Source organism: Nelumbo lutea, chromosome 6, assembly GCF_056320005.1.
Source record: "Nelumbo lutea isolate HS-2025 chromosome 6, American lotus-T2T, whole genome shotgun sequence".
NCBI lineage: Eukaryota > Viridiplantae > Streptophyta > Magnoliopsida > Proteales > Nelumbonaceae > Nelumbo > Nelumbo lutea.
The window spans coordinates 15,975,345-16,000,684 of record NC_142689.1 but is presented as its reverse complement, the minus strand read 5'-3'; the positions used below and the strand labels follow the sequence as shown (position 1 = coordinate 16,000,684).

General features: G+C 39.4%; 1 protein-coding gene across 7 annotated transcripts in view; it reads left to right on the top strand.

Annotated features, from left to right (window-relative positions):
* Positions 1-20,238, top strand: part of LOC148847581 (exocyst complex component EXO70A1-like) — a 61,374-nt gene extending 41,136 nt beyond the window's left edge. For 4 of the 7 annotated variants that reach the window (XM_088949768.1, XM_088949769.1, XM_088949765.1 and 1 more), the window contains 5 exons: positions 647-847; positions 935-1,082; positions 19,398-19,504; positions 19,585-19,731; positions 19,855-20,238. In XM_088949768.1, coding sequence (XP_088805894.1) covers positions 647-847; positions 935-1,082; positions 19,398-19,504; positions 19,585-19,731; positions 19,855-19,972 — 721 coding nt within the window. In that variant the 3' untranslated portion in view covers positions 19,973-20,238. The remainder of the gene's footprint in view (positions 1-646; positions 848-934; positions 1,083-19,397; positions 19,505-19,584; positions 19,732-19,854) is intronic. The other 3 variants (XM_088949771.1, XM_088949767.1, XM_088949772.1) reach the window with 1 other exon arrangement.
* Positions 20,239-25,340: the final 5,102 nt, after the last annotated feature.

The following is a 25,340-nucleotide window of genomic DNA, read 5'->3' as shown; positions in this document are numbered from 1 at the left end:
CTACGCAAGTTGGGAATGTGTGGCATTTACTCCCAACTTGAGGGGGAGTGTTGAAGATTAATTAGTTTTATGATATTTTTCTGAATAGATGTTTTATGTTAGTTGTTAGATAGGAGGTGGGGACCACAGTAGTTATGTGAGTCCAAATTTTATTATGTTTTTTGAGTGTTATATATGCTGTTTTATGTTTTGCCTCCCTATAAGGGCATAGTTGTCTTTGCATTGTTCTATTCTTTTAGTATAAATAATAAGTGAAGGGGGCAGCTAGATTATTGCTCTCTTTTCTTTTCAACTTCTGTTCTTCTCTTCTCCTTCTCTCTTTTTTTCTCTTCAAGAAACTACTCTCTTTCATATTTTTTAATTCAGCAGATTCCTACTCTTTACAGATTTGAGTTTAAAGATTCTAATTCTTTATGCATGTCTAAGGCTAATGAACTTAACTATTGGCCGTTAAATTGATAATCCTATGTAATTGTGCTTTCATGGATAAGCATGTATACGTTTTCCTGCTAATTTAAGTATTGAAGTTCCATGAATTTTCTTAAATTTCATATTCATATTGAATGATTGATCTAATGACATTAGCTCTGGTATAGTTCTGAATGTCCAGACATATTGACCTGACAATGTTACACAAAATGTACAGTTACCAATCAACATTGAAGCAGCTTTTTCAGGAGTTTGATAGTGGAGTTGATGCAAATTCTCAGTTGGCAACTGTAACAATGCGGATAATGCAAGCTCTTCAGACAAATTTGGATGGAAAATCTAAGCAATACAAAGATCCTGCTTTGACTCAATTGTTTCTTATGAATAACATTCACTATATGGTCAGATCTGTACGCAGGTTTGTGTTTTTTTCAGCTTATATAATTAAAATATGACAAGCTTATATCTATGCTAGAACCAATTACTTTTAGCATGTTATGCTCAGGTCAGAAGCAAAGGATTTATTAGGAGATGACTGGGTGCAAAGACACCGAAGGGTTGTCCAGCAGCATGCAAATCAATACAAGAGGGTTGCCTGGGGAAAGGTTTTATTGAAAATCAAACTCAAGTATCTGTCTTTACTGAAATTTGATGTCAGTATAATTCTGACCCTTGGATCCATACCTAGAGTTTTGTCTATCCTTCTGTAGGAAGGATCTTCCCTTTGTCTATTTTTTTTTTTTATCTCTTTATGATCAATATCATCATGGATGCAATTTAGAATTTAATCAATTTACCTATATAGTTGATCTTTTGTCTGCAGTGCTTGTTCTCTTGAATTTTAGGTGTCTTTTTTTCATGTTTTAACCAATGAGGTTTTTTTTTGTTGTTAACAATAATAAATCTATAGTTGAGCTTTTTTCCATATATACACATATATTAATATCTTAAGCAATCTGCAGTGGAATTTGTTTTTCTCTATCAAGCATCTTTATCTTGGCTTAAATTTGTTTGAATAGATTTTCATTCTTTTCCTTTTCAGTCTTAACATCTTCTTTGTTAGAACTGGATGCATACTCAAAATATTCATTGTTTTATTTAGAAAGAATTTATTGCATGCACAAAAGTTTCAAGGACATCCTTTTCTTATCTAGTAATGTCTGGGGGTTCTGAGTGGTGGTGCTTCTTCTGTTCTTCTAGTGGATTTTACATGTGGTGATGCCAGATTGATTCCTCCAGTAGCTCATGTAGAATATGCAACTTTACATTGATTGAAATTCAAGTTAACTAGCATTTCATGTAGAGCACAGTGTATGTGGTGCCTTAACTCTAGTAGAGGAGTCTGAAAGCCATGGAGGCATACTCATAAAAAAATAGAAAAAAAGCCATGGAGGCATATTCATAAAAAAAAAAAAAAAAAGCCATGGAGGCATATCACTCTGTTTTGGGACTTAGCAGTATGGGGTGGGCCTATTACATTTCTGTTATGTGTTTTTTTCTTATTACTGGGTGTAATGGGCCTGGGCTTATTGTGTCTTGTGTTTTATGTCTGTATTTTGGTGCCACCTAAGCAGGGGCATACTTGTCGATCCTTGTATTTATGTACTTTTTTCATTTAAATAACACCAAGGGGCTGGAGAGACTTAAGTTGCCGCCCATTTTTCTCCTCCAACTTTCTTCTCTTCTCTAAACTAGGGAAAAGAATCTTCACACTCAACCTCAAGACATCCAATGGGTGACTGCAAGACTGCAGGCCTATCAGATGGGGATCTTTGGCATGGAGATGGGGATCTTGATGCCCAAGTAGCATGGCCCTTGGCTGGATGTCCTTGTGATGTCCAAGGAAAAATCACAAGTCCACAAGGTGAGGAGACAATAAAATATACTAGGCTTCATCTTTCTGCAAGTCTAAGTTCATGCTAATATCCATGACTAATAACCAAACCTGAGTAAATGCAGATCCCTGACCAGTCATTGCGTAAGCATTGAAACCATCGCTGAGTGAATTTGCTATTGGTGTCTTGGCATTATCAACATGTTATGGGTGCATTTCTTGGAATTGAAGGAAGATATGGAAAAAGATAGCATTAATTTATGGTAGTTTGTGAAGTAACTAGTCACAATGAAATGTATAGAGAGTTGTATTTATTGGTTTCAAGGAAGCAGTAATAGAGATTTTAATGCCAGCCTTTATTTTCATTTTGCATTATCGAAAGCAATCAGAAGCATTTTATGAAGGTATCAAGAAAGAAATGTATGGGTGCCTTTTGCCTAAGACGAATAAATGGAGGACACAAGATAAAGCAGTTAATTTTTCATACAATACGAAGTAGTCCTACTACTCCCCAAGGCCTGAAGCCCCTCCCCCCTCAAGGCTAGGGAACCAGTAAAATTATTTGTCAAGTGCTACAGATCTTGCTTCTCTAATAATAGTACCCAGAGGCCATCAAAATTAACTGACATCCAGCCGACCAAAACCGGGTCATTCTTTATACAATCAGATTTCTCCAACCCATTCAGTGACCAATCTTAAACCATGGAGCACCAAGAGCAGCTCAGTCCTCAATGTTCCAATTTCAATAGGCCCAGTCTAACCCAAACCATGCTTCCATTGCGGCCTTTAATATCACCCCCAATTCTTGATGAGCCTTGGATTTTCTATTGTACAATTTATCATAATTGAATTTTATGATACCATCATTCAGTTCCTCTAAAAATATCGTAGTTATCATGATCCTTCCTCTAGGCTCAGTTTGTTTGCAGTGTTAATTTCATTTGCATTGGTGTAAATGCATGGAGTGCAATTTGGCTGGGTGTATATTCTGGTTTACTTTTGCTTTAGATTTGATGTTCTCTTAATTTTGTGAGAAATAAAATTGTCTTTCCCGACCTTACATGGAAGAGTATGGAGGTAAGGCGAAAGTTACTTGTTTGGGAGTGAGGTAAGAAGCAAGATGATGTGATCAATTCTCTCATATGATGTAGGAGGGAAGGGAGGTGGTGCAAATATAGTTACAAACAAATGGATGCAAAATCGAACCAGGTGCAAAATTTTTATCCAGTTTAGATTTGCACTGCAACAAACACAACAGCCCTAGGGGCAAAGCTTGCAACCACATTCCAGTTCCTTACAATTGAGTCTGTGGGAAATCCCTTTTGTTAGAGTGAGCCGAATAAGGGTAATTTAGTAATCTTATGTCAGTTAAGTACTTTGCTTATGTGGCTGTTTTATTAGAGTACTCTGCCCCACACTTAAGTGAGGGCAGTTTAGTCTTTGTAAGTGTAATTAGAACCTAATAAACACAAGGGGGTCGACTGAATGGGAAACTAATCAGTTCGACTAAACCCTCCTGTTCTCTCTTTCTCTTGTCTTCTTCCTCATCTTCTTCTTCCTTCTTCACTGGTTCGGACTACTGTAGCTGCTCCAAAACATGGTATCAGAGCAAGGTTTCTGACCTGCTTCCGCTTGCAAAGCATCTCAGCTGTGTTCGTGACACCCTCCTCTTCGTTTCTAGTTGGTTAATGGAGAGAACTGGTTCGCCCTAGGTCTGAGACATCACAGCTCGTTGCTCTCTGCTGCGCACAGTTTTCTTCATCAAGGAAGGTGATTTCAGCAGTGAATGGTTGGCTGATACTCTCAAAGGAAGGTTGGTTATTTAGTCCTCTTGTGTTGCTGGTATTTCTGGGTAGGAACCCTTCAAGAATCAGTTAGTACTGATTAGAACCTAGAGAACTAGGTTCATTGTTGCCCTAAAAAGGGCTGTGTGTGCAGTAGCCGAATGGTGTAAGGCTGCTGTGAGTTGTTGAGTGGTGTTAGGGCTGCTGTAGGTGGCCGAGTGGTGTAAGGTGGAATGCAGTGACCTTGCCAAGCTCCTTGTGGTCGTGTAATGCCCTCTTAAGTGTGTTAAACAAATCTGAACTGGGTGTAGCAGTTTGACTGTGTTGTGGTGCTTGTGATGCGCAATTTTTTTTATTGAGTGGTTGTAAGAGGGCCTACTGTTGTGTTGTGGTGCTTGTGATGCTTATGTGGGTCGTAGGTGTGTGAAGTCAGCAGTAGTGTAAAGAAGAACAAGTGTGTGCTCCCACTGTTGTGTTTAGGGGCTGCAATAGGTGCTGAAGTATCAAACTGTGAACAACATCAATCAGCTTGTAGCTGAGAAGTAAGGTTAGAGGCAACTGTGAAAGAGTACAATGGCAGCAATAGGAGATGGCTACAATGATCAGAAACCTAATGTGGTAATTTCCTCCGACTACCTAGGGGTACAAATGACCTCAATTAAGCTGAATGGGGAGAACTATGTTCCATGGGCCAAATCAGTGGAAGTGTTTCTCAAGGCAAAGAAGAAAGTAAAGCATGTAAGAGATGAAAAGCCATCGGAGGACTCTCTAGGGTTTGATGATTGGGAGCAAGAAGATGCTCAAATCATGACTTGGTTGTGGAATAGTATGGAACCTAAAATTAGTGCCAACTTCATGTTTCTTGATACGGCTAAGGATATATGGGAGCATGCTAAGAAGCTATATTCTGGACAAGATAACACAACAAGAGTGTATCAGCTTTATCAGGAGTATTTTGATTTACAACAAGGAACCAAAACACTAGAAGAGTACTATGCCAACATGAAGAATATAAGGAATGAACTCAATGTCTATCACCCCCTTACTCCAGATATTAAAGTTCAGCAACAGCAAAGGGAGCAACTAGATGTTACAAGATTTTTAGTGGGGCTGAAGTTGGAATATGAACCAGTTAGAGCCCAAATATTGGGGGGCTCTACTCTTCCTACACTTGAGGAAGTATTCTCAAGGCTTCGTAGAATCTCTTTGGGACAGACAGAGAACTCCACACAGTCTGATAGATCAGCACTTGTGACAGCTCGAGGGGTTGGATATAGTACAAGAGGGGGAGGTCATGCTCCCCGAGGAGGCCGTGGCAGTTCCATGATTAGTCGGGGTGGTCGTGACTCAGGGGGAGGTCGTGGCAGAGGGAAGAATAACTCTACAAGGAAATGCACTCATTGTGGTAGAGAGGGACACACAGTGAATTTCTGTTATGATCTACATGGCCCTCCCTCTAAATGGGCTAATCATGCTGTAGCGGGTGAGGTTGATATAAGTGACAGTAAACCGGCAGACCGAACTCATCCCACATCTACATCTACCTCTGGGAGGGAAATGGTGAGCGTACCGCGTGATGAGTATGAACGGTTCCTTCAAACTACTTCACAGCATACCACTGCCACACTTGCCCAATCAGGTATTGCTTGCATGTCATCTAAAACCTCTCCCTGGATTATTGACTCTGGAGCCTCAGATCATATGACCGGGACTCCAGGTGTGTTCTTTTCTCTCTCTGAAACCTCCACATCACAAACTGTTACACTTGCCAATGGGTCCTCATCTCCCATATGTGGTGTTGGTAATATTGACATGGCTCCTGTGCCCTTATCATCTGTTTTATATGTCCCTAAGTTTCCATTCAATCTTATGTCTGTTAGTAAAATAACCAAAGCTCTTAACTGTTCCGTTACCTTCTTTCCTTCCACCTGTGTTTTTCAGGATCTCAAGACGGGGAAGAAGATTGGTGGGGGGCATGAAGCTGGTGGACTGTACTATCTTGACGGTGGTGGATCTTCAATTGCTCTTCAGACTTCGCTTACTCCTCTACAATGGCATTGCCAACTGGGACATCCATCTCTCAAGGCTCTCAAGATTTTGGTCCCGTCATTGAGTCATTTGTCAGTTTTGCAATGTGAGTCATGTCAGTTTGGGAAACATCGTCGTGTGTCCTTCAGTCCAAGAGTTGAGAGTCGTATGTTGAGTCCTTTTTCTTTGGTTCATTCAGATGTTTGGGGTTCAATCAAAATAGAGTCTTATAATGGGTACAAGTATTTTGTCTCCTTTATTGATGATTGTTCAAGAATGACATGGATTTACTTAATGAAAGAAAGAAGTGAATTGTTTTCTATTTTTCAAAAATTCCATGCTGAAATACGCACACAATTTGGTGTTCCAATCAAAATTCTCCGTTCAGATAATGGTCGTGAATACTTTCTTACTTCATTTCAACAGTATTTAGAACAGCATGGCATTATTCATCAGACATCATGTGCATACACCCCTCAACAAAATGGGGTAGCTGAACGGAAGAACCGTCAGCTTCTTGAAACTGTTCGGTCTATTCTTCACCACATGAATGTTCCTAAACGTTTTTGGAGTGATGCTGTACTCACTGCATGTTTTCTCATTAATCGGATGCCCTCCTTCATTCTTCATGGTCGGTCCCCCTTCTCTATCTTGTTTCCCACTTTATCTCCATTCCCATCAATTCCTCGTGTCTTTGGTTGTGTGTGCTTTGTCCACAATCTGAGCCCTGGAATAGACAAGCTAGATGCACGCTCAATTAAATGTGTCTTCCTTGGCTACTCACAGACTCAGAAAGGGTACAAGTGTTATAATCCCATTACCCGGAAGTGCTATGTCTGTCCTGATGTCACCTTTTTTGAGTCAGTCCCCTTCTTCTCAAGTCCTGAAGCACCCTCGTCTCCACCCGCACTTCCTCTTCCTCTCCCTGTCAGTGATCCAGTTCCAGATGTTGTTGTTGGAGTAGACTCATCACCTCATCCCATGCAGATCACCACCGAACGTCCACCAATCCGGCACGTGTATACACGTCGAACGGCACCGGCCCCTCCTCCAGCTTCTACCTCATCTGCGGATCCTCTCATGGCTCCTATTGTTGAACCCTCAAACCTTGATCTACCCATTGCCTTACGGAAAGGTAAACGCAGTTCTACCCTCCATCCCATTTCCAATTTCGTTTCATTATCTCGTCTTTCTACATCACATCGCCAGTTTGTTTCCCTTTTATCCTCTATTTCCATACCTAACAATGTCCAAGAAGCTCTCAGTTCACCTGATTGGCGACAGGCAATGGAGGAGGAACTTTCTGCTCTTCAACATACTCAAACGTGGGAACTTACTACTCTCCCACCTGGTAAGCATGTTGTGGGATGTAAATGGGTGTATACTGTGAAATACTTGCCAGATGGTAGTGTAGAGCGTCTGAAGGCCAGACTTGTTGCTAAAGGTTACTCCCAGTTGTATGGAGTAGACTACATGGAGACATTCTCTCCGGTGGCTAAGATTGGTTCTGTTCGTGTACTAATTTCCCTGGCAGTTATGTATGATTGGCCTCTGTTTCAGCTTGATATCAAGAATGCCTTTCTCCATGGTGATCTTGTGGAGGAGGTATATATGGAGCAACCACCTGGGTTTGTTGCTCAGGGGGAGGATGGTAAGGTATGCAAATTGAAAAAGGCAATTTATGGGTTGAAACAATCGCCGCGTGCTTGGTTTGGGAAGTTCAGTGAAGTGGTGAAGAGTTTTGGAATGAAGCAGTGCCAGGTAGATCACTCAGTGTTTAGCTATGACTCAGAAGCTGGGAAGATTCTATTAGTGGTCTATGTGGATGATATTGTCATTACTGGCAGTGATAAATTGGGGATTGGCAAATTAAAGGTATTTTTGCAAAACCATTTCCAAACAAAAGATCTTGGAACATTGAAATATTTCTTGGGAATAGAGGTTGCCAGGTCAAAACAAGGTGTAAATCTGTGCCAAAGAAAATATGTTCTTGATCTATTGGAAGAAACAGGACTGTTAGGTGCAAAACCGGCTGAGACCCCTATGGAACCAAATGTTAAGTTGAGCAGTGATACAGGAGAAGTATTTGAAGATCCTGGAAGGTATAGACGACTAGTGGGGAAGCTCAACTATCTAACTATCACGAGACCCGACATATCCTTTGCAGTCAGTGTGGTGAGCCAATTCATGCAGGACCCTCGTATACCTCACTGGGATGCAATTCTTAGAATTGTGAGGTATCTGAAAGGAGCTCCAGGCCGTGGACTATTGTATAAACCAGGAGGAAAACTTGAAGTAGTGGGGTATACAGATGCAGACTGGGCAGGCTCAGTGAATGATAGAAGATCTACTACGGGCTATTGCACATTTCTTGGAGGAAATCTTGTGACGTGGAAGAGTAAAAGGCAGACGGTTGTGGCCAGAAGTAGTGCTGAAGCTGAGTATAGGGCCATGGAACATACTACCTGTGAGTTAGTGTGGTTGAGGAATCTTCTACAAGAAATTGGGTTTCACATGGATAAACCTATGAGACTGTATTGTGACAACCAAGCTGCACTCCATATCTCATCCAATCCTGTATTTCATGAGAGAACAAAGCACATAGAGGTTGATTGCCACTTTGTGAGGGAGAAGGTCCTTGCTGGAGAGATAAACACAGAACATGTGGGCTCGAATGATCAATGGGCAGATTTGTTTACAAAAGCTCTAAACTCAGGGAAAGTGAATAATCTATGTAACAAGCTGGGATTATATGACATATATTCTCCAGCTTGAGGGGGAGTGTTAGAGTGAGCCGAATAAGGGTAATTTAGTAATCTTATGTCAGTTAAGTACTTTGCTTATGTGGCTGTTTTATTAGAGTACTCTGCCCCACACTTAAGTGAGGGCAGTTTAGTCTTTGTAAGTGTAATTAGAACCTAATAAACACAAGGGGGTCGACTGAATGGGAAACTAATCAGTTCGACTAAACCCTCCTGTTCTCTCTTTCTCTTGTCTTCTTCCTCATCTTCTTCTTCCTTCTTCACTGGTTCGGACTACTGTAGCTGCTCCAAAACACCTTTAAACTCATTCCTTGTTGAGACTAAGTGAATCACCTTTGCAGAAATTAGATCAATAAGGATATCTCTTTCATTCCAAACACTTCATAAGATTAGAGTCCTTGTGCAGCTCCACATGTTCCTCTCCCTCTGTCCATAAAGGCAAGGAATTAGAGGAGAAAAGCTCAATGGTATCTGCTGGCAGCTATAGGTTTTGATTGGTCATATTGAAAGAACTGTTGTTGGGTAGATCTCCATCCTGAAGGAATTTGCTAATCTTCAATTTCCTACTTCTGTAATGGATGGAATTTTATTGTATTTGGCTCTTGAGGGGATGTGTGATTGGTATTTGTTTACTAGCACTTTGGCTAGCTTGTTTCTGGGTTTTGCCCATATAAATTACCTTAATTTTCATAAAAAAAATCTTCTATTTGTGCTTTTAATGTCAGTTTTCTTCTCTTGCAGGAAAGATTTGGCCATATATATGGATGTACTATTTTATTTTTAGTGGGCAATTAAGTGAATGGAAATTACTACTTAGAATTTTGTGTCTTTGGTGGTGTGACCCCATCAACCTAGGGGCCATTTGACAACAGCTGAAGTTGCTGAACTGAATGACTTATTGCTTTGTCTTTTAGTGAACAAGTTATTTAGGAGGCTGCAAGTTCCTTTTTTTTATTGGAAACAGTAACTTTCATTAAGAATATTAAATAAACATCTCACACTGTCAATCACTCAGACAGAGTGTTGACCCCAAAATAACATCAAGAATTACAGTACTGCCCAAAATAAGTTTTCCCTGAAAGTCCCCTGTTTTGCCAAGCTATTTGCCATAGAGTTTGCCTATCTCCTTACCCATTTGAATGCTACTCCAACTTCCCTTACCAAGCAGATTATTTCCCTTATTTGTTGTCTAAATTTCCATACACCCAACTTCTTTGTTTGCAGCCACTCTATTAACAATTTAGAGTCTCCTTCCACCTCCAAGTTCTGAAACTCCCATTGCTTGGAAAATCTCAGGCCTTGTAGGAGAGCCAAAATTTCAGCTCTCAAAGAGTCTCCCACTCCTATGGACTAGAGTAAAGTGCCACCATTCTGCCCTCCCCGTCCCTAAAAACTCCCCCAGCTCCTGAGGGTCCTAGATTACCCATGGAGCTTCCATCAAAATTCAATTTTACCCTTTGTTGTGCTGCTGGTGTCCAAGAGGGCTGCATGATAGGTTGCCTGGTTGAAGAGTTTGCCACTGTTGACCAGCCCCTTTGTATTATCATCCATTGAAAAATCTTTAAATAAATCACTTACTTTCCGCCAATGTATGACTTTAATGGCTATACAATCAATGATTTGTTCTGTTGATCTTTGTTCCCCTTGGAATATTTTGTTGTTCCTTTCTTCCCATAGAGACCAAAGAGTGGCTGCTCTTGTTGCCCTCCACATCACTCTTCCCCTTTTCTTTGAAAGTCGGAAGAAACTTGGGTTGAAAAGACTTGTCACATCTGGGGGAGTAGTCCACCTACAGCCAAATAAGGAAGAAAACCAATCCCATACACAAGAAGCAAAGGGACAAGAAAGTAAAAGATGTGTTACTGTCTCACCATTTCCCATATAAAGGCAACAAGCATGAGGGGAGAGGCACTGAAGGAGGGCAGAGAAGAAGGAGGCACAGGTATAGGAGTCAAAGGGGTACACTAACCAGATCCTGCTGTCATGACAAGATAGGTCTAGGAATGTTGTATTAAGAAGTGAGACTAGTTCATCTACTAGGTCCATTTCACAATCCCTTAACCCTCTTCTTAAACCTAGATCCCAAGAATTTTCATTAACAAGCATTGAAAAAATCACTTTCCCTTTGTTGAGGGACAGAGAATAATTAGGTGGAAATGTGTCTTTGAGAGGAATGTCCCCAAGCCAGATATCCTCCCTAGAAACGAATTTTATTACCCAAACAAGCATCATACTTGACCAGCGGAAGGAAAGAATGTAGCAAACTGTGAATTTCTTTCCATGGAGAAGCCCTTGTTGCCCTAGGATCAAGACCAGCGTCCCATCCGTTGTCTACCATGCCATGAATGCTTACAGTTTCATTATGCCATAAGTTCTCTTTTTCCAAAGGAAACCTCCATAGCCATTTACCCAGTAAAGCCATGTTTCTAAGCTTGATGTTTCCTAACCCTAAGCCTCCACTATCCCTACTCCTTGAAACCACCTCCCACTTTACCAAATGATCCTTTTTTGTATCCCCCGACTCCCACAAGAAGTCTCTCATCAATTTCTCTAGTTTATTGGCCACTTTTATGGGGATCTTAAAGGTTGAGAGGTAATAGACTAGCAAATTAGTCAATGTGTACTTTTTTAGGGTTATTCTACCCCCTAGAGATCTGTAGTTTCTCTTCTAGCCAGCAAGCCTTTTTGTTAATCTAGATCCCAGAAGCTAACTGAAGTCGGGTTCCCCCCAAGGGTACTCCAAGGTATTGTAGAGGCCAGTCACCTACCTCACATCTCAACAAACTAGCTAGGCTTTCCACCTCTCTTCTCTCCCTATTTATACTTGCTACACAACTTTTTCTCTAGTTTACTTTGAGATTGGAGATCCTTTCAAAATGGGTTACCATCCTTTGTAAATTTGTCATTTCCTCCCTTTCTCCTTTGCAAAAGATTATAATATCATCTACAAATTGTAAATGGGTAACCACCACATTATTCCCCCCAATTCTCCAACTTGTATCAGATTATTGGTATCGATCATTGAAATCAAATTGCTGGAAAGAAATCCCTGGCAACCCCGTTAACCAAAATGGAATAATGACAAGAAGAAATACAGCCCTTAATCCATTTGCACCATCTCGCTCCAAAACCTCTCAACCTAAGCAAAGCTCTTCTAGAAGGAAATCCCAATCCACCAAGTCATAGGCTTTCTCCAGATCCAATTTGCAAACTAGCCCTTTTTCCTTTCTCCGTTTTTTAAACTCCACACACGTTTTCAATAAGGATTTGGTCTATTATTTGTCTTCCAAACACAAAAGCCCCTTGATTTGGAGAGATTAAAGAGGGAAGAACTTTTTTAATCCTCTTAGCTAACACCTTGGAGACAATTTTGTACATGCTACCCACAAGGCTGATGGTCTAAAATCTTTTGGGTGATAAAGGTGGCATTTACCCTTGAATTCAGTGAAAACTTCCACTAAACCAGCACCCACAATTTCCTAACAATCTTGAAAGAAAGCCATTGTGAAGCCGTCTAGGCCTGGGGCTTTGGATCTTTCTGTAAAGAATATGGCTTCCTTTATTTATTGAGCTTCAAAAGCCTTTTCCAAGGTTTCCATCAACTCCCTAGGACCTCTTCTCCAATCAAAATTTTCTAGTGGCTCTCTGGTAACTCCCTAACTAGTAAAAATGCCTTTAAAGTGATCCACAAAAGCTTGTGCTATATCCTCCTCCCTAGTTGAAGTTTACCCATTCCACACTAGCTAAGCAATAGAATTTCTTCTTTATCTCCCATTTTCTACTAAGTGGAAAAAACTTGTATTGCCATCACCTTCCTTTAACCACTGATATCTAGATTTCTATCTCCAACAAATCTCCTCTTTCCTCAAAACCTCTTCCAGCTCATGCTTTAGTCTCCATCTCTTAGATTTCTCTTCCTCTCTTATTGTCCTTTCCCCTTCCAATTCATCTAATTCCCCTATTCTATGTGAGATGCTTGTCTTTCTTTCCTCCAATGACCCGAATACTTCCTTATTCCACTCTTTAATCTTGCCCTTCAACCTTTGCAGTTTTTTGTAAAATCTAAAACCCTTCCATCTAAACTCCACTTGGCCTTCTTCCCACCATTCTTTCACTTTTGATTTGAAATTTGGATGTAGCAGCCACATGTTCGCAAACCTAAAAGGGTAGGGCCCCTCCTCCCATTCTTTCTTTAGAGATGCTGATAGGACAGTGATCCGAAGTAGTTCTAGGCAAGGTCCTAACCACTAGGCTCCGCCACCCTTCCTCCCAGTCTAAAGTAAAGAGAAATCTGTCTAGCTTGCAACAAATAGGTGTCTCTTGAAAATTGGACCATGTGAACTTTGTTTGAAGAAGGGGCAACTATCTCAGATCATTTGTATCTACAAAAGGTTTAAATTTCCTCATACTGGAAGTAATCCTATGGCTAGGGTTATTTGATTCCTAAAGGAACCTGATCACATTGAAGTTACCCCCCAAGCACCATGGGCCCTTCCATAGACCCCTGATTATTGTCAGTTCTTCCCAAAAATCTTCTCTCTCTCTCTCTCTCTCTATAGGAATTCAGCCCATAGACATTGGTAAAAACCCAAACAAAGTCATTTGTCTTTCTCTTTAGCTTGATTGAGACTAAAAAGTTCCCTATCAGTTCTTCCATGCACTCAATATTATCATTCTTCCATATAGTAATGATTCCTCCAGAAGATCCCCAAGATTGTGAGAAGGCCCAACTGATTCCCCTAGCAGTCCAAATTTGTCTTATCCACTTCCTATCCACTTCCATCAATTTGAACTCTTGAATTAACACAAAGTTTGGCTTCTCCTTTCTTAACATCTCTCTTATTTCCCTTCTCTTAGTTGCTCTTCCCAGACCTCTTACATTCTAGCTTAATATCTTTATGCAGAAAAAACAAGCTAAATTTTGTCCCCTTTCCTAAACACACCCTCTACTTTACCTTTGCCTATCTTTTCTCCCATCGCTCCCTTTATCATACACCACATCACATCACAACCTTTCCACCCTAGTTAACTTCTTCTTCCTTTTCTTATTTGAACCTCCTTTGACCTTATTTGGAACCTTTTGTGCACTCAATTTTTCCTTTCTCACCCTATTTCTACCCCTACCTCTGCTGTTACTTTTTCTTGACCCTTTTTTCTTTGTAATCAAAGCCTCAAACTCTTTTCACACCTCTTTTGGCCTAGACTGAGGACTGTCACCCTCCCCACCCTTTCTCCTCTCATTTTCTATTTCATCCTTCACTAAGATCCTAAAAATCTCCAAGATCATCTCCCAGATTCTATCACCTTCCTCCTCATCAGCTATCGGCATCTTATCACTACCCACCATTTCTGTCGAAACACTGGCAATGGCAGACTTGGGTGTCGGGCTGGTCTCACCTGTGTGCAAAGGACTAGAAGATAGATTAGTACCCACACAAACCAAAGGAGACATCATACCTTGTAACTGTGAGGGAGACACTAGGATTTGGAAGGTTCTAGTTTTTGGAAATTAGCCTTTTGCCAGGGGTGACAATTTATGGTTTTTGGATCAATACTTGGATAAGAGAACGGGGATAAGGGGTTTGTCGTTGCCTTGTCGAGAGCTAGTGGGAGTGTTTTGGCCTAGACTGAGGACTGTCACCCTCCCCACCCTTTCTCCTCTCATTTTCTAGTTCATCCTTCACTAAGATCCTAAAAATCTCCAAGATCATCTCCCAGATTCTATCACCTTCCTCCTCATCAGCTATCGGCATCTTATCACTACCCACCATTTCTGTCGAAACACTGGCAATGGCAGACTTGGGTGTCGGGCTGGTCTCACCTATGTGCAAAGGACTAGAAGATAGATTAGTACCCACACAAACCAAAGGAGACATCATACCTTGTAACTGTGAGGGAGACACTAGGATTTGGAAGGTTCTAGTTTTTGGAAATTAGCCTTTTGCCAGGGGTGACAATTTATGGTTTTTGGATCAATACTTGGATAAGAGAACGGGGTTAAGGGGTTTGTCGTTGCCTTGTCGAGAGCTAGTGGGAGTGTTTTACTACATCCTGTTCCTTCTTGTCCTTGATCCTATACGTTTCCTGGTTTTCTTTCCCTTTATGACTGAGTTGCCCTCTCATCCGAAGGATTTATCTTTTCCACCGTCGTTGCCCCTACTTCCAATCCTATACTACTCTCTTCAAATAGTAACGCAAGACCGTTCAATTCCGTTGAATCAACCAAAGCTTTTGTTTTGCTTTCCACACTTCCTGGGCTAGGGGAAACTGTGAAGACTTCATCATCTGTATTTTCATCATTGATGCTAACCCAATCTGAGTCGAAAACATCATCCTTATCCCTTTGCCAATCGTACCTTGGGTTTGGTTTCTCTGGGCTAATAGAATAGGATACCAGCCTAGGTTTCCATGTCTAAACTCCTCCCGTAGTCTTTTGATCTTTCTGTTTTTCAGTTTGGTTGGGCTTGGGTTGGGACGATGATACACCATAAGAACCATCTAGTGTCACTCGAATCCTATCTCCTATCACATGGCTTTTTAGACAGTCACATGACCTACCTTTTGGTCCAATTCTATTTGCTGGCCCATCTGGACTAGGCCCATTTATTTTTGGCCTTAAGTCAAGGCTTTCTTTACCCGACCCCACGTGCCTGTTTCAGCCCATCAGTTTGTACCCCTTTTTCCCCAAATATGTTTGCTGGCCCATCTGGAATAGGCCCATTTCCTTTCGGCCTTAAGTTGTGGCTTTCTTTACCCAACCCCACGTGCCCACTTAGAGGCCCACGTGTCTGTTTCAGCCCATCTGCTTGCACCCCTTTTTCTCCAGATGCCCCCTTTGAAACACACATTCCTTCAAGTAAATTTGATTTATTTGACCCATTCAACTTGTTCAGTTTGGCGCCAGAAGATAATACCTACACGAAAGTTCTATTGACTGTCATACCCTTGCCTTGTTGCTCACGTCTTATACCATTCTCCTGACCTAGAACCTTTGGGCTGCTTAAAAGTTGTCTTTCCATTTTGGTGAAAGTTTCCATCTGCTTTGTTTGTCCATCCCCAGACTGCCATGTAGCACCAACCCTTCAGCCCTTTCTTCTTCCTCTTGTTTAGCCTCCCTCCACAAGGCAGCTTCAATGGAGGTTGCTAACCACACCGGTAGTAATACTCCCTCCACTCCAATGGTCACCTTCCTCGGTATCTCTTCTGGCTTTACTCTACTCAGAAGAAGAGCTGCACTACGTAGATCTCCCTAGAAAACACCATCTAGTCGAGCACCACACAGCAGAGCAATTGAGTTTGCAATCTCCTGATTCCACAGATGGAATGGCAGCCCAACTAACTGAACAGTCACATTATCTTCAATTGAGAAGAACTTGGAGTTGGAGATGTTATGTTGATGCACTGTTCAGTTTGTGGTAGTGTGGTTCACCATCACTTTGGTTAAGTCAGAAGGATGACCAGGATGAGAACCAACGAAGATTAGTGAGATTTCTGTCACCGTAAGTTGGAGTTTGACCAAAAAGGACTGTGAAAAGTGCTTTTTCGATTCTCTGGTTCAGTGGCAAAACAGGGGCTCAAAGATGAGAATGAGACAGTTGGAGAGATCAAGAAAGAGGGTCCAGCACTGCCTTCTGTTGTTCAAACGGAGTTAAAATAATCTTCTTCAAGCACAGCTTAACCTTCAGGAGTTCTGCAACTTTCCTCCAGTCTAATACCCTCTTCTCAGCTTTTAAGATTAGCATGTTGTCCCAATGCCCTGACTTCCTGTCTGCTACCAAAGAAGGATTACTACTGCTATGTGCCAGTGCAAGGAGCTCCTTTTTTGGTTCCTCTTCCACAGGTGGACTAGGAGTGCTAGCATACAAACTCTGGCCACTGTCCCCTTTCACCATCATCTCTGTTTTTTCCATTTTCCTTCTGTCTAGGAAGTTTGATAAAATATTAGCCACTCCATTCCACCCTTGACTGCTTCTTCCTTCAGGAAAACAGACCATTTGCCTCCTTCCTTTAGCAAGATATTCAGAAAGAGATATGAAGGATCCCTTTACATTCCTCTTACTTAGCATTACGTACCTTCTACCCATCTGGGATAACTTCTCTTTCCATATACACTGCTTCCCTTTAGTTGCTGCATCGGAAAGGAACTCTTTCAGCCAGTCAATCATCTCAGTTCCTTCCACAAGCACTGTAGCCATTTTCTGTTCCACTATCTTCAGGCTAAGTCTTCCTTTAATCCACATTTCTTCAAAAAGAAATTTTTTAGCCTCTACCTTCCAAGCTATTTTCCATTTTGTTTTCTCCACAAAACCTTTCTCCATTTTGGATTGATTACTGTACCCTCAAATATTCTATTATTTAATTACTTTTATCCACTAAAAGTAGATGCTCATTCAATTCAGCTATTATCAAACGACCTCTTATAGGTGGCATCTATGAACAATTAGTATGTGCAATCTCAAATTAGAGTTCTAATGTGAGAAGCTGAAGAATCTATTTCAATGCTGTATGACATGGCTCACTATCTCTTTGTTCCCCAAATCCCTTTCTGTCAACCCTAGTTCAAGCAGAAGAGAATGCAGATTCAGGGGTGTCAAATGAATCAGTTGATCCCACCCCACAGAAGTGCCTTATAGGGCTGAAAGAAAATAAAGCTAAGTAAAACACATGTACAATATACAACAAGGACAATCCTAATAGGATATGTTAAGTCACTTTACCACAGTTGACTCTTCCAGATTCTGGCTTTATAAAGCTGAACTTTGATGGAAGTAGTGAAGGGAACCCTGGCCCTTCAGGTATTGGAGGGGTTTTTAGGAAGGAGAGGGGTGAAATTATTGCTATGTTTTCAGGCTCAGTAGGGGAAGGAGATTCACTTTGCGCTGAAGTTTTGGGTGTCTTGGAAGGTGTCAAAAAGGCTAAGGAGCTTAATGTAGAAAGGTTAATAATTGAGGGAGACTTGAAGCTAGTAATAGATTGGCTACAAAAGGAGGAGAGGAGCATGTGGAGCTACCTGAATGAAAAAAGAACTTTCAAGAGGTTGGCTCGGGGTATGACAGTGAGATTACAGTGGGTAAAGAGATGCGCCAATTCCTTTGCAGATGCACTAGCCAAAAAAGGGGAGGGAAGAAATCAGTTGTTTTAGGCTAATCTGTAATCTTTCTTTTCCTTGGGGGAGTTAAGAGAGTTTATCTCCCCTACCTTTGTACCTTTCTTTCACTTTTCATTAATGAAATGAATCTGTTATTGATAAAAAAAGAAAAAAGGATATGTCAAGTCTCTTCACACTTTTCATATCCTGTTATTTTTGGATTCTACCCTAAGCCTTTGATTGTGGTGTCATCAATGTGGGTGTTCTAATTATTTACTCTTTTGCCTGCTCTTTCTGGGCTCCACAACATTACCTCACAGGAATGATTCATCTAAAAAAGGTAAAACAAAAACAGAAAATAGGAGAGGTCTAAATCTGATCTCTGATCTTGAACAAAGTAAATTCTGACCTCTGATCTTGAGTGAAACAAGTGTTGCCTCTCTTTAATGATCTCTAATGGAATGCCATGACTATAAAAGGCATGGATTCTCCACATGGCATACCTCTGTGGAAGTAACCAATAAAAAATAAAAGGTACTTTATGGTGTATTTTTATGGTTCAACAAAGAAAACACATGCATTTATATAGGTATATGTATCTTTGTATAACATCATTTATCATTTAATAGCATGCCTATTCAGCTTGTAGCTACCTATATGATGGATGTGGATTGTAAATCAGTGGGAAGATGCCTTTTCTGGCCCCATTGGAGTTGCAGACCCCATAAGGGCAGAAGCGATGGATATGTTGGTTGGATACTGCAGAACACTTAAAATTACAAGAACATAGAGGTAGGAGACTCCAAGATTGATAGGATGATTCAAGCCAAAAAAAAAATATATATATATATATATATAGGTCAACGGATCCATGGATATGTGGTAGGGGGGGAGGGGGAGCTAAAAGGACTGGTCAAAACACCGCTAACATATACACATGCCCGCCAAGGGCCTTCCCAAACTATTAAAGATTTATGGTTCAGTTTTCTTTCTAGATATCCCAATGGGTATGGCTAAGGGATCACAGATCAAATAACAGAATCTCTTTTTCATGCCAATATGGCCTAGAGAATACCCACTTTTCTTACCAAATTGGGGTCATAGTTTTCAAGGTGTCTGGGTGAAACTGAGGCGCCTAGTCGCACCTAGGCGATAAGAATTTTATAATATAAAGAACTAACTTTTGGGTTTTAGCTAGTTCCCACTTGTATATGCCATTCAGAATGTATAGCAATTGAAAAAATAGCAATTCTCTTTATTAAGAACATTAATTTTCCTCTAAAAATGTGGAAATCATCACATCTAAAAGATAAAATCTTTTACATATATTAATTTCATTATTTTCAAAAATAATACTACTATAATAAGTATTTAAGAGACCAATTTTACACTCAATGAATATCATTTCAAAAGAATAGCTTGAAGAGAAATCATCTGTTTTTTTTTTCAGCTTATTGATCTTTTGCCTGCAGATTCTGCAATGCGTATCTGTCCAGGGTGTGGGACCATCTGGTGGCGGTAGTAATAGTGCAACTGGAAGTGATAACAGTGGGATTTCAAGAGCAATGGTGAAGGACAGGTCAGTTAGATTCTCTATTAGCTTGTTTTATTTCTTGATACATACTTCGCAAACTAAGCAGCAGTTCTTTACTTCATCAGGTTCAAGACTTTTAATATACAGTTTGAGGAGCTTCATCAGAGACAATCCCAGTGGACAGTGCCTGACAGTGAGCTCAGGGAGTCTTTGAGGCTGGCAGTTGCAGAAGTCCTCTTGCCTGCATATAGATCTTTCCTCAAACGTTTTGGGTGTGTTCTATTATTTTAAAACCTTAGATTCTTCTATATCCTGCCTTCCATCTTCCTTACGATTCTTACCACTGTTTCAGTTATTGATAAAAAAAGTGATTCTTACCACGGGATTATTTACAGGCCTATGATTGAGAATGGGAAAAACCCACAGAAGTATATAAGATTCTCAGCTGAGGATCTTGATCGGATGCTGAGTGAATTTTTTGAGGGGAAGATCTTGAATGAACAGAGGCGGTAGAGATTGTAAAGTAGAAAAACCCCCTGCTCTATACGTGGTTAGCAGTGCATGTATTTGCATAGCTCGTGATTCATTTGCATTGTGGAATAATAAGAAAAATATCTTTTCAGGTGGCATATTTTCGTCGCTTTGCATAAATTGTTGTATATAACCTGCGGCTTCCATTTCGTCTCTGAGTTGAATGATATCAAGTATTGTATGGTCGCCTTTTCTTCCTCATATAGATCAAAAGCTGCATGAAGAACCCTCTAATTGAAATTCTTAAACAGTTGAAGCATATTTTTTGGGCAATGATTATGAACCTGTTGATGAGACCACCCTCTCACAGTCGTGAACTCCACAGATGTAGGGGGCTGGGGGCTTTTAAAACCTAAAGCTGCTCTTCGTCCGGTTTTATTCAGGTTCCTAGCTTGCTTATTGGAGGCTTGGAGCTGTAAGTGGAGGGTTCGTTTAGGTTGTTTTGGTACCACTGTTGTTTCCACCAGAAACGAGGTTGTTCAATACAAATTGGTGAGAATCTCCTAAGCTAGAATGATTAGACTTCACTCTCCTAAAGCAAGAAATGCCAAATTTTGATTTTTGTATAAACAGCCTCCCTCTCACACATATGCCAAACAGCCTTGAATTATAGTTTTATGCCAATTTGTATTATCAATCCAAAGACCAAAGTTTTAGTTAGAAACAGAAATGGTATAAAAAGCATCTTTAATTACTCTTTTTTTTTAGGGTTCAACTATGATATGGAAAAGATATGATATCTAAACAAATTTTGACCAATCAACTGATATCATAATTGTGGTAGCCAATCAGGTGTTATTTATCAAAATTCATGGGTGGGTTTTGATTGGTCAAAACTCTTTTGATACCATGTCTTTCCCGCATCATAGATTTTCCCTTTTTTTTAACAATCTTTAATTGCCAAGTTCAAAGAGTTTTCAAAACTGAACTGGATTGGATGGTCGGACCAAAAAAATTGGAAACCTTTCACCCCAAAATCATCTTTTGTCCAAAAATCATTGATTTGGTCAATGAATCGTTGACTCGAGCAGTTGAACCATCGACCTTGGTCGTTTTTTTGTTTTTTTTTTTTATTTTTTTATAGTGGGCCATCCATTTGGATCGGATGGTTGGATAGTTCAACCCGAGAATCGGACCCTAGAACAATTCCTTGTTCGGTCTGATTTTAAAAACTTTGGAAATATGGCGGTGTTGCTCCTTTCATTTATGACTTTCCATGCCTTTCGTCCATGATTACCCTTCAAGTTCAAGATATGTTGGTTATCGGATCCATCTTACTACTTAATGTTTTTGCTTGTTCAAGCTTTTCCTCGTGGACAGTTTATTTCTTGTTTAAGAACATTATTTCTAGGAATGGCAATAGGGCAAAGGATCATATTCTTCATCCCTGACCCTCAATTTCAAAATAAATCCCTATTTTCAACTCTGATCCCCATCAGAGATAAGTTGTTTTCCATCCTTGATCCATGATGGGAACAAGTTTCCCATGGGGATTTGAATCTTCAATTTTTTTTAGTTAATTGTATTTATTTTGAAAAATAAATAAAAATTTTAAAATATAAACAATATTTTAAATATATATATAATATACTTAAATCGTTGTCTGGGTTAAAACGGTTTAGTTGTTAGACTACCCAAGTTAGTGATTTTGACAAAGTCAATGTTTTTTTCAATCCAACCCAAAATCGGACCCAAAACTATGATTGGCTCCTAGGTCAAATGGTTTGATCGTCCGACTTGGACCTATTTTCAAAACAATGGTTTTTGGGTTAGCTTTTCCCTTGGTTTATAATTATTTTTTGCCCAATATCAGGTTGTTTGAGAGGGTCTCATTCGAAATATCCATTTCAAAAAGTCAAATTTTTCTTGAATAAAATTTTTCATATAGGCTTTAAAAATTGATTTCTAAGATTATGAGCATCCCATATTTGGATGCTCCAATTATTCAAGGCATAATTGATAAGAAGGCTCCTAATAACAGCACAACTAAAATTAAGAAGAAAAGTTAGGGTTGGAAATTGAAAACTCCTTTTAAAGATGAAAGAGCTATTCTTATCAAATAAGTTTATGTGGTTCTTCTATTTACAATGCACCAATTGGTCAGTCAGTAAGGGCTCTTAGTGGTTGTAGTTGAGAGACTTGGAATCAAAACTCACTTGCACATGGGTTGGAGGTTATGGGTTTAGGGGATGGGTCATCCCTGTTGTATATCTATGAGGCAAAAAAAAAATGTAATTCCTCTATTTCAAATGTTTTTCAAATGAACATAACCTAAAAAAGATTGATAAAATTCAAAGTCAATTCTTTTAAGGCCCAAGAGAAGGCAATGAGCAATTGTAGGACATGTTAGAAAAGGATTTACAAATTAGTGACTTTTATTTTTGGGAAAATCATTAAGAACCCCTGAATTTTTTGAAAAATCTATAAGAGGTATTTTTCCCCTTTATGTCAATGCTTTCATATTTGAATTTGAGGGAAAAATCAAGTATTTTGTTGATTGTCTAAAATGAGATCAAAATAGGACAAACTGATCCCTTCATTGTTAACTTCTTGTTTTATGCATCTACAACATGTCTTTTTTTTTTTTGACAACTCACAATGTGTCTATATAGACATCTATAAATCACTTAACTTAATGAATTGTAATTGAAATTGCATGGAGTATTTAGTTGGACAAATTTAACTTCCCTCCCTCACCCCTTCTCTCTCTCTCTTATGAAGATACAAGTTGTCAATTGAATACTACTTTTTATTTTATTCCATTCTCTCTCATTAAGTCTCATATTTAAAGTTAACTTTCATTCCCTCACATTGAATCATATGCTTAATGTATTTTTGTTTTTCATCATTAAATTTTACTAATTAAATTCACGAATAACAATTTTATTAGTATAAAAACCTGTATATTGAAAATCAATTTGGAAATAAAACTGATTTTTAAGTATGATAAATAAGAAGAATTTTTATTAAAGATAGAAAGGGAATACAAAGTTTAAAACTGCCTTATCAATGAAACCACTTTCATGTTTGTTAAATGAAGGAAATGGAATACAAAAGTTATGAAAAGAGAAAATTAATGACTATTCCATCACCCTACCAAACAAATCAAATGATAAAATGGTTTTATTAGCTAGGTCACCATGTTGTTGGCCAAGTCAATGGTTTTTTACAAACAAGCAATTTGGTGGAAAATGAATCTAAAATCTAGGTCAACTAACAATTCAATTAGTCTAATTAGTCTCTGGGCAAGCAATGGTTCAATTATCAGAATAAATTGAAAATATTGATATAAGCTATAAAGTAAGAAGATTTGATACAAGTTTTTAGGTTGAAAGGCAATAAACCACCAATATATATATATACAATTATTGTTGTTGTTGTTATCATTTGAAATTGCCACGTGCAAAGCACATGCACATTTACTAGTATTCAAGAAAAGTGTGTGAAAGGCATAAGTTGTGAAGCGACAACCATGCATATAGGGGTGATCATGCGCTGGGCCCGGGCTGGACTTACGTGCCAGGTCTAATGTGTAAAATACCTTTGGTCCCATATCAAAAAATAAAAAATTATTTATATATTTAAAAGTTTCAAATTAAATAGCATGTAGATGCAATATATACAAAAATATTATACAAGCAAAAATTAAATTGGGCTTGTTAGGCTTTAGGCCTATAGCACGAAAAAAAAGGCATAGGCCTCATTTAATTGTTAGGCTTGATTTGGATTGAGTTTCACTCCCATTCTTGAGCAAGTCCTATATTACTTAGGGAATGAGAAGAAGACTTTAGCTTTCATCTATATAAGGCCCGGAAATTTTTGCAGCCTGGGCTGGGCCAGGCCGGGCCAAGAATGATCACCCCTATATTTATATTAATTAATGATTAAATTCTAGGGGTATTCATTTATGGCTTGGGCCTGGCCTAGCCCAGCCCAGAAATTTTCGTACTTGGGCTTAGGTTTTATGTTCTAGCCTGGCCTGGCCTGGGCTGGTTTTGCACCAGTCCTAGAAAAGGCCTGGCACGGTTCACCCTTATTTAATTATCTGGCATTGATGATAATATAAACACACATGTGGATACGAGAGCCAGAACTTATCTTTTATTGTTCCCTTGTTCATTCGCTTTTACTAATGTAAGTCTTTCGAAAAGGCCCATCTTTTGGAATCTAGGTTTCCTACCCACTCTCTATCCGCCGTGAATTAAGAGATGTGTGGCTGTAATTCACAACGGGTAGAGAGTGGGTAGGAAAAGTGAGTAGGAAATCCCATTTGCATCTCTTGGAGCTCCTTTAGAAAAATATGACCTCGAAGAAGAAAGCATGGTTCCCTAATTTTGTGTTTGGTTGGAAATAAAAGGTAGGGAAAGGAAGGTAAAGGTAGGTGGGTTTCTCTACCTTTTCTTTCAAACCAAATACAGCCTATTGGAGTTTCTGTCTACTTACTCTCACAATTGTCCTAAGTCGAGATGTTCATTAGCCTCTCTCTCTCTCTCTCTCTCTCTTAATTCCATTGAAACTGTGTATTTCTTAGAGGGCATTCTTTTTTTAGATTTTGAGAGAGGGGAAAGTTGGTCAATGGGATTTTGATTCCCATTGACCATGAATCCCATGTTCTTTTTTTAGATTTAAGTGGGGATCAGGAAAAGTTTATTTTCTTGGGTACCACTTATCCGGGTAAGTGGTACTCATCTCTTAGGTGGGTAAACAACTTTCCCACATAGGGGGAAAGTTGCCAACACTTGAATAGAATAAAAATGTCATTTTTAATAATGGATTTTTATGATTAAAATGGTCATTGCCTTATTTACATGAGAAATAAAAGAACATGGATAAATACACTTATCTAGATAAGTGTTTCCGAGGAAAAACTTATCCAAATAACTACATTTACCTAGATAAATAACTTACCCAAAAATGAATGGAGCCTTGGTGGAGACATAAATCTAGCTACCTTGCCTGTGCAGAAATCTATTGCATAGCCTACGATCTCTCTCTCTCATTAATGACTTGCTCGCTGTTGCATTTATTGAACTCGAACTCTTTGGGGTCTTTACCTTTATTGCCTTTATAGCCTTCATCTTTGACTTGGAGATCCAAAATGGACCTAAGAGATTTTAGAGAAGACCTCCTAGGGTCTTGCTCTGAGCTTATATATATGGTGTTGCGATCTCTTTGGTAAGAGACATCACATTTGGTAAATAATATATCGAAAATGTTACCATTGCTAGGTCTCCATTTATTCCGTTAGGACACTGGAATAATTGTCTAGCGTCTACATGTTCAACATGAAATAATAGTACTAGTCTTCAGAAAGCTCTTGATTAATATAAATTTGTGAGAAATATGTTTT